Source organism: Hippocampus comes, unplaced genomic scaffold, assembly GCF_001891065.2.
Source record: "Hippocampus comes isolate QL1 unplaced genomic scaffold, H_comes_QL1_v1.1 scaffold249, whole genome shotgun sequence".
Classification (NCBI taxonomy): Eukaryota; Metazoa; Chordata; class Actinopteri; order Syngnathiformes; family Syngnathidae; genus Hippocampus; species Hippocampus comes.
The window spans coordinates 1,312,879-1,322,665 of record NW_017805035.1 but is presented as its reverse complement, the minus strand read 5'-3'; the positions used below and the strand labels follow the sequence as shown (position 1 = coordinate 1,322,665).

The 9,787-nt window shown below is 44.4% G+C and overlaps 1 protein-coding gene across 1 annotated transcript in view; it reads right to left on the bottom strand.

Moving 5' to 3' along the window:
- Positions 1–7,536, bottom strand: part of mag (myelin associated glycoprotein) — an 8,508-nt gene extending 972 nt beyond the window's left edge. The window contains exons 1-8 of the mRNA XM_019863809.1: positions 7,438–7,536; positions 7,205–7,268; positions 5,805–6,173; positions 4,543–4,839; positions 3,439–3,696; positions 3,063–3,323; positions 2,672–2,980; positions 1,502–1,601 (exon numbers count right to left, since the gene is read on the bottom strand). Of these exons, the coding sequence (XP_019719368.1) occupies positions 1,502–1,601; positions 2,672–2,980; positions 3,063–3,323; positions 3,439–3,696; positions 4,543–4,839; positions 5,805–6,173; positions 7,205–7,250 (1,640 nt within the window). The 5' untranslated portion in view covers positions 7,251–7,268; positions 7,438–7,536. The remainder of the gene's footprint in view (positions 1–1,501; positions 1,602–2,671; positions 2,981–3,062; positions 3,324–3,438; positions 3,697–4,542; positions 4,840–5,804; positions 6,174–7,204; positions 7,269–7,437) is intronic.
- Positions 7,537–9,787: the final 2,251 nt, after the last annotated feature.

Sequence of the window (9,787 nt, the reverse complement as noted above, 5' to 3'; positions counted from 1 at the left end):
GGAAGGTGGGGGGAGGGGGGGGGCGGAGTCACATGATCAAACTCGGACCTCGCCGCTAAAACGCAAGGGCGACACGCAAAGCCTTTCCCATCCATTTTGAAACGACAAGTGCCGTGGGGGGTTATGCTGAATGCCGTGGTTATGACGTGGGTTTAGTCAAGGGGGTTGGGGGGGGGGGGCGTGTGTCAGTTAGTGGGGATATTGAAGCTTGTCATTTGAGTCCGAATAAAGCAACATCGTGGATTTAGCAAGAGGTGAAGGGAAGCTGAGTGAGTGCAGAGAGTCATGCCTGCAGAATTTTTATATTGATAAGGGGTGTAACGGTATGTCCAAAATCACAGTTCAGTACGTACCTTTGGTTTTTAACCCTTTCATATGCACCTGATCACATGATAAGCTGTCCACTGTAGTAACCGCTGTCCCCGAAAGGATTCAGGTCACGGTTCGATTTGCATTGGCTATGGCAAGAGAACCAAATGCAAAAATGGCCTTTGTTTTCGTACGAACAGGAGAAGATTTCTCCATCCAGCCATTTTCCGATCCGCCTTATCCTAACAAAGGGTCGCGGGGGGTCAACACCTCATAGACGCACGACAAAATTGTTCCAGAAAATTTGATACTCTCATAACTGCAATGCACGTTCTTCTTTTTCAGTTCCTGTTTTTGAAACGGGCTCGTTGTCCCAAGACTTGTGTCCTAACTTGGCTTTAAGGTCAATGTTGGGTTCACATAGGTTACTGATGCGCAAAGTCTGAATCGAGGCAACTGGAGTCTCCTTTTTTTTTTCTTTCCTTCAAGACAATTCACCTTCAATCCAAAAGGTTTCTGCAGTTCCGACTGTTATAAGTGTCGAGTCTTCCGATTTAAGTCCTTGGTGGGCGTTTCCCATGGCAGTGGTAACAACAGGTTTGTTCTTGCTGTCGTCGGCGTCGGGCGTGGCCAGAGAATGACCATCCCCCGCGCTCACCAACCGGTCATTCCCCTGCCCCGAGTCGGGTGTCGCGGCGCTTCTTCTCCCGGGCCATTTGAAAAATGCCCAGTTTACGATGACCCTCAGTTCCTGATGTGCGTCTTTTCCTTCTGTCTCCTATTTTCGTCTTTTTCTGCTGTGTTTGAAGAAGCCTTTTGGATGAAAGGTGAAACATCTTCAACAAACAAGAGTTCGGTTGTCTTGATTCGACCGTCGCACATTATCGCTCCTGCCACGGTGCGGATTTAGCCGCAGGTGAGTCACAAGTGCCAAAACTTGACCTGCTGTGAGAACTCGTCACGACTCTGTACCGGAAAAAAAAAAAAAAAATCTGAATTCGTGGACCATTGCACCCCTTAGCGTATAGCGTTAGTGTTTCATCATCTTCAACCCCTCAAGCAGGAAATTGGCAAGGATCCGATACTCACCTCCACGCTAATCAATGTGTCAGTGTCGTTTTAGAATGGATGACAAGGCTTAAGTGTTGACTTGGATTTAAACATCTCTTGTCGTTCCTCCTCCGGTACTCACTTTTTGTTGTTGTGGCCCACGTATCTCACTGCCGCAATGATGAAGGCAATGACCGCCACTCCGCCGATTGTGCCCACGATGACGGCCATCAGGTACTTCTCTGGAATGAACGCGAGGCAGAGTTGCGGTGAGGGTGGGATTTAACGATAAAAATAGTCGCCGCGGCGGGAATCGATGTTGTGACTGTATTTCAGTAGATTACTTAACGACACGCGACATGGACACCTAAAAACTGTCAGGTTATTCCATTCAAAAATTCTCCGTCGTAAACATATACGGTGAAACTCCTCTACAATGAAACCTACATGGGCGAAAATACCCCCTAGTGTGAAAAACATTTTCATGCATGAAAGCCATTCCCACTTTTCTGCCCCCCCCTACAACGAAAAGTCCCCCTGTTCCGTTATACGAAAAAAAATTCTCTGCTCTTGCCTCGCAAAGAGATTCACTGCAATGAAAACAAGCCTTCCGCAAAAGTCTAATCCAATCTCAGCATGCCACAGCGACCTCTACTGCTTCGTTCGGAAACGGCAACAGCAACCACCACACTGGTTTACACATGCGCAGTACTCCAGGAAGTATTTGTTATTGTTAGTTTCAGATGCAGCACAAACTTACATTGCTAAAATGGCTACGAAACGGACCTTTGCAGACCAAGAAGTGAAGAAAAGCATTCACGCTTGAAGACAGGTTAAAAATCATAAAAATGAAAGATGGAGGAAGCAAAGTAAAAGACATTATGCAAGAAATTGATGAAAGTGAATGCTGATCGTAAATTTTGCAATTTCTTTCCTGGTTTTTTTTTTTCTTTCTTCACTGGCTATATAAAGTGTCAAATAAGTGTATGCTCATATTTATGCACTACGTATTGGAATAAAAATAAAGAGTACACACATACGTTTTGTGTGTGTGTGCGTTTACATCTGAGATAAAATTTGCTACAGTGAAAAGCTCCCTTTTGTGAAAAATTTCTTGCTGCAAACAGGATTTTGTTGGAGAGGAGTTTCACTGTAGATGTTGCAGCTAGGCAAGATGTATTTTCTTCACGTTATCGTAGCCAATGTATGTTTCGTAAATACGCTCACAACGTTAGCAAAGCTACTGTCATACGTTTCCGTGGCATTGAGGCCTTTTAATAGAGTACAGCATGCGAGCACTTGTGCCACTCACTCTCCTGCTGCAGCTCCAGGATGACGCTTTCTCGGCCGTACACGTTGGAGATGCTGCAGTGGACGTTGACGGCGGGGCCGCCATCGCCGGTCCGCTCGCCCTTCTCCCGTAGTTTGATCATGCCCGTGGACGTCTGACCGTCCGTGTGCGTGTAGAAGTTGTAGCGGCCCTCCGTCTCGTTGATGGTGACGTTCAAGTCGGGCAAGTAGAACTCGATGGTGGGCTCGGGGTTCCCCGAAGCCACGCAGACGCACTGGACGCCCTCCCGCACCACCGTGCATTTGGACTCGGCCAGAAGAATGGGAGCATCTAGCGGAAAACGACACATTGTCGGTAAAAATGCTCGGGGCGTCAAACAGAACATCCGACTGGGATTTGTCGTCCCACTCACACTCCACGGTGATGTTCAGGGAGCTGCTGGCACGGCCGTGCTCGTTCTCAGCCAGGCAGCGGTATTGGCCGTCACCCTGCGGCGTGATGCCCTCAAGCTCCAGCACGGACAACTCGTCGGCGGTGATGGTGCCCACCAGCTCGCCGTCCTTTAGCCAGGTGAGGGTGGGAGGCGGGCTGCCCTGAGTGCTGCAGTGCAGCGTCAGCGATGCGCCCTCCAGCACGGTCAAGGAGTCGTTGACGATTGGTTCGCGGGGAGGGTCTGAAACGTTAAATCATGATTGTAAAGTGTCAGAAAGTGAAAAAAACAAAAGAAGAAATGAAGATAAAAATTGTTCATCCCGAGAAACTTCACGGGAGGGTTGAACAAAACTCACACTTGACGGCCAAGTAGAGTGACGTATTCATGGCGCCGTAGCCGTTGTCGCCGACGCAGGTGTAGACGCCTTCCTCCGCCGGTGTCACGTCATCCACGGTGAGCGATAGGTTGGATGCCGTGTCCCACAGCAGTTCCTGGTCTCCAAACTTCCAGGAAATCCTGGGAGGGGGGTTACTGTCCACCTCGCAGTGCAGCGTCACCGAACTGCCTTCCATCACCTCCGAGGAGACGTTCACCCACACAGATCGGGGAGCGTCTGGTTGGATACAAAAAGAGGATTTTGCTTTTACTAAATATTAATATTACGAGTACATATTCGCAACATTTTTTAAAAGTATTTTGAAATATATTTGAACTTTTTTTTTTTTTTTTTTCCCCAAGCAGGGGAAGTGGGATGTTGTTTTTGGGTGGTGAACCAACCCCTTTTTTCAGTGGAGGTTAATCCGCATTTTTCACATAATTTTGGGGGGTTGAAAAAAAATAAATGAAATTTATAATCGTCCTCTATATGCAGATTTCCGCAATTCACGGGCCAGCCCTGTCCTTATCCCTCCCGTCATTTGAAGGGGTCCACTGTAGTGTAAGACAATGAGCCAAACCATACAGTGGTCCCTTGATTTTTGAGTGCCTCTAAAACTTTGTTTTTGTTTTTTTTCTCAACTTAAGGGAAGTGATGTGAAAGAAAAAAAAATATCACTAACCAATTCCAACTGAGACAGAATTTTGGTGCCGTGGAGCACAAAATCCGCGAAGAGGTCAGTTAATAAAGAGCATATGCTACACAAACTAAATATTAACCAAGATGAAAACCTCAAATGAAAATAAATGATGCTTCTACTGTGACTGCAAAAAATATCTTTTAACCAGCCAGTTTTTTTTTTTTGTACAAAACATTTCACTTGTTTGAAAAATTTGTTCTTAAACTTCTTTTCCTGTCCGATTGACACGATTTTTGCTACAATGAATGAAAACATGCTTCATTTTATTACATTTTTTGTATTGTAATCCCAGTTCTTGAAATATAGGGCCTCCCCCCACCCCCCCAAAAAAGTGAATATGTGAAATCGCGACTCGTGAACCATGATGGTAGTTTTAAACTTACACTTAATATCCAGAGAGACGAGTCTCTCGTAGACCAGCGTGGTGTTGGGGTAGTACACCCTGCAGCCCAGCAGTTGGCCATTGTGCACCGGCCTGGGGGTGAACACCAGAGTGCTGGACCGCACGGCGGTATTGCCCTCCTCAACGTCGTCGGAGCTGAACTCGGGGTCGGGCAGGTAATCCGTGTACATCCACTGGATCTCGGGGTTCATGTCGGGGCAGTTGTCGGGGGCGTGGCAGGTCAGCGTCAGGCTCTCGTCGCTCACGATCTCATCCGGGACGTCGATGTTGGGTTGCTCTAATGGAAGAAGCATACAGAGGTAGCTCTACTTACGAACGTCTCTTCATACGAAATTTTCAAGGTACGAAACGCCTCGACAGGAAAATATTGCCTTTTGTTACGAAAGAAATTTCAAGATACGAAAGGTAAAAATACAGTATGGGCCGCTAGTCGCAGCTCCGAGTTTCCTCAACGCAACATACTTTGAGCTGCTCTGCCATTGGCTATTATCAAGCATCATCCTGGCATCGCATTGGCTAAGAAAGACCTCTACTGTATGTGTCTGTGTGCGGAGATAGATAGATAGGAGTCCTCGTCATTTGCCCAGGAGGTGTTCTGATAGTTTTACGTAAATGCGAATCACCCAGAAAAAGTGGAAACCAGTCGGGCGATTGCTCACTATGCCGATGTTAGGCTTGGACATTTTCGAAGGATTGTTAAAAGCAGACAAAAGCAAACGTCCTTGGATCAGCTCTTGACAAAACTCCAGGCAAAACCCACTTCTGAGAGAGAACATGGACTCAAGAGAGCAAAAAACAATGAGGGCGCAGTTAAAAGTTAAATGACCATCATTTTTATTCTTCCCTCTCTTCTTTGTTTTTTTTACATTATGCACAACTCTCATTTATTGCGCAATTATCTAATTGTAACATGTATTTGTTCTATATTTTGATGCATTTTTATGCTTTAGAAAACATTTATATTTGAATTTTGGGGGGGACTTGGAACGGATTAGGGCATTTACATGGAAAACGCGTCTCTACTTGCAAAATTTTCTTGTTAAGAAATTTCTTCCAGAACCAATTAACTTCCTAAGTAGAGGTACCAATGCATTACTCTGTGACTTTGATGGTGCAAAAATACCTCATGTGGTTTAATGTCTTGGCACACACAAGTGTGTGTATGTTTAAGCCTTTCAGGGACAGCGGTTACGACAGTGGACAGATTCTGTTATCAGTATCTATCCATATAGTGCGTCTCACCCAGAACTTTGAGATCAGCAAAGTCCGGAAAGGTGTACACGTTGGCCCCGCCAAGATCAGCGCGAAAGTAGTATCTCCCCGAGTGCTCGGGTCCAACACTGTTGATGAGCAGCGTGCAATTCCTCTGCTGCAGGTCACCCAGCATCTTGGTGCGACCCTGGTAACTCTCGTGCACTACGTCCGTGCGGGTCTTGAACACCACAGGCGGGAAGAGCTGCGGGTAGGGCTGGCCGTAGTACCAGATGCCGTGGACGCCGCGGTACGGCCTGATCCCCGACGGGTACATGAAGGTGCACGGGATGACCACGCAGGTGTTGGTCATGGCCGAGATGTCCCGCGGCACCCAAACGTTCCACTGGGAGCTGACATCTTTTGAACGGGACATAAATCAGCAGAAGTCAACCTCACACAGACGCAGCTACGTGGGTCTTTTTCTTGGAGATTGAATGTGCTGCGATCCATAATTTTTTTTTTTGTTTTTGATTTTGTTTTGTTTTATTTGACACCCTGGTAGTGTTTTTGAAGCTAGATAACACTTTGTCAACAGCACAAAACGTGCAAACATAATTTTCTTTAGCTGACACCAACTCAAAAAATGACTACCGTATTGGCCCAAATATAAGACGGCCCTGATTATAAGACGACCCCCTCTTTTTCAAGACTCAAGTTTGAAAAAAAGACTTTTTGAACACCAAATTAATTTTTATACAGAAAATAGTTACAGTAAATCTGAAACAAATGATTATAACAATATATTTATTTGTTATTTGTTATTTTGCCTCATTCAAATCGAAAGTGCAATCACATTCGTAAATGAATGGCTTCTGGTTTTTGAAATGTAAATGACATCCTAACTTCTCATCTGCCGGTTAACCTGGCCGATCTTTGACGCACTTTTCTCCAGATTGTCACTACATTTCTCCATTTTCTGTTATGTCTTCTATTATTTTCTTCTCTTTTCCTTCTTACCGCTATTTTTTATCTTTCTTCTTCGTGCTACCGCTATTTTTATTTTTATTCTTTGTGGCAGGGGTTCACTTTGGCCTGGGGAGTCAAGTTCAGCATTCGCTTCATTGATATCTGGTGCCATCTAGCGCCGTGAATGGGAAAAATGTCTAGACCCCGAATATAAGACGACCCCCACTTTTTCAGTCTTATTTCAATGCAAAAAACACCGTCTTATATTCGGGCCAATATGGTATTTTGTTCTTTACTCTGGAATGGGGCCTCCTGCTGTTTATTAATTGTAAATTACTGGTTTTGTTCCAACTACACAGTTGAGGGGAAACCATGATTGGAAAAAAAAAAGTGTGATTCCTATTCCAGTGTTGTCAAAGCTCTGGTTAAAAACACAAAGCAACTGTATGCTTGATAGTTATGACGTTCCAAGTATTTCTTACCATTGATGATTAGCAGTAGCGGTAAAAGCAGCGTCAAACACCACATGGCGTCCACTCCACACCTCTGGAACACACAAACACCCCGTTAGTTCCAACACATGCATCATCGCCATCGGAGAAAATACATTGCAAATGTCAGTGGCGTGAATCATTTCCGCCATCTCGCGCTCATTTTTTTTTCCCAAAAAGCTTTGGGATTCAATTGAATGACATCTCGCTAGCACATCGAATACCTCGGAACTGTGATGATTCAAAGCAAACAGATGTTTGGTGGCGGAAAGTGCTCCAATGATGGGTGTTTGCTCACACCCAGACGGCTTGACAACCTTCTTCTCTACAAAAAAAGTAAAATAGAGATAATAATTAGACAGGCTGACAAAGCACAGAAAACAACACGTAAGTAGAAAATTTTGTAAGTAGAGACGCGTTTTCCATGTAACTGCCCTAATCAGTTCCAATTCAGACATAAATGTTTTCAGAAGTATAAAAATGCATCAAAAAACATGTTACAATTAGATTATTGCACCATAAATTAGAGTTGTGCATAATGTAAAAAAAAACAAAGAATAGAGTAAAGAATAAAAATGATGGTCATTTAACTTTTAACTGCGTCCTCGTTTTTTGCACTCTTAAGTTCATGTTGTCTCTCAGAAGTGTTTTTTGCCTGGCGTTGTGTAAAGAACTGATCCAGGGACGTTTGCTTTTGTCTGCTTTTAACAATCCTTTGAAAATGTCAAAAGGAAACATCAGCATATTGAGCGATCACCCAGCTGGTGAACACTTTTTCTGGGTGATTCACATTTCCATAAAACTATCGGAAGGCCTCGTGGCCCGAGGGGTGAATGACAAGGACACTGCATAGACACACATCTATCTATTCATCCTTTTACACGCATAGACACATTCGGTAGAGGTCCCTCTTAGCCAATGGCATGCCAGGATGATGCAAAGCAAAAAAGCAAAAAAAAAAAAAAAAAAAAAAAAAAAAAAAAAAAAAAAAACCCAAAACAAATCAAAACAAAAATCCCAAATTTAACAATGATAGGATACCTGGACCCAGTGGAGCTGATTTGTCCAAATTTCCAGCTCAGAGACCCCGAATGGCCCTAAAATGGTCGAGTTCCACACTATGAGAGCACTACCAGGCGCTATTTTTCTTTTCTTTCCCAGAATCCTTGAAATGATCTTCAAACTTTGACACCATGCTCTGCCAACATCGCACGGGCAAAAATGAGCTTAACGGTTTCGCATCAACCATCTGTCTAACTGCTGCCCACCAAATTCTGCGGCAATCGCTAAAACCCGGGTGCCGTCGTCGGAGCGCCGCTGATGGCGCTTCGCAAATAGCATGACCTCATATTTAGTCGCGATAGTGAGTTAGTTTGTCACGCCAAGCGGAGGGGAAAAAAAAAAAAAATCCTCGCCTCAGTGGAGTCACTCATCATCGTGGCCTAAGCTCGTCCAATGAAAGCCTCGCACTGTTGATGCATCACATCGGCTTTGTTTGGATTACTGATGCCGTCTGTGCTTCACGGACAGTGAACTGGTGACGCACAAACAAACGATACTACATTTCTATGGAAAATATATTGTCCTGTATTGTTAAAAAAAAAAAAAAAATTGCGCCGGCGAGGAAAAGGAGGATTTATGCGTCACTCAGTGGCAGCAGCAGGCGTGTACAGATGGCAGGCCTGCGAGTGGATTTTGCAATGTTGAGCTCTGTGTTGAACGCAGCTCAACATGTTGAGCTGTTGCTAAAAACAAAGTGGCTGCCCGACTTTGTGATCGGACTTGATTTCACATGCGTACTTTAGGTCGGGAGTCATAAACGAGGGAATGATTCCAAATGGCGTGTTCCATCCTGCATAACCACCAGGGAGTTTAATTGACTTTTTGGGAATCAATTGCTCTCCTACTTGCCAACTTTAGACAGGGCTTTGGCTGTCTCTCGTGGCATCTAACGCTCACCCACTGACTCCAAACGCTATCATTGACGCTGTTGCGCTACGACAACATCACAGAATACATAAAATGACGCAGACATTTAGGGCTAAAAAAATAAATAAGGAATAGCCAGTGGAGAGACCTTTACTACTGTTATGTTTTAGATCAAGTTTATGCTAATTTCCATTAGCCTGATTTCGGCATTTTGCATTACTGTACATGTTAGCATTGAGCCAGCTTTTCTGGAATGAAATTATATGGTTTGGTTGAACATTTCAGCATTTAAATATATAACCTTTGATTGTATTTTGTTTTATTTATCATTTTCCAGGTAAAATTAAAACTGGGAGTGACAAATAAGGAGCTTGAACCAAGCACGCATGGCCTCTTGGAGAACTTTGCGAGCGAGTGAGAACGGCCGCAAAAGAATACTTCAGTGTGTTGAATTACGTTTCATTGTGTTGAAAGCATGTGTAAGGGTTCAAGTTGTTTTAATTTGTTCTTTTAATGTTGCCATTTTTTTTCTGTTACCTTTATTCCATTGCCACTGGGTCTGGAATGTATCCCCACGATGAATGTGAGTTTACTGTTAAGTGTGCTACTGCGAAATCACCCCCCCCCCACCCCCACCCCCTTGTC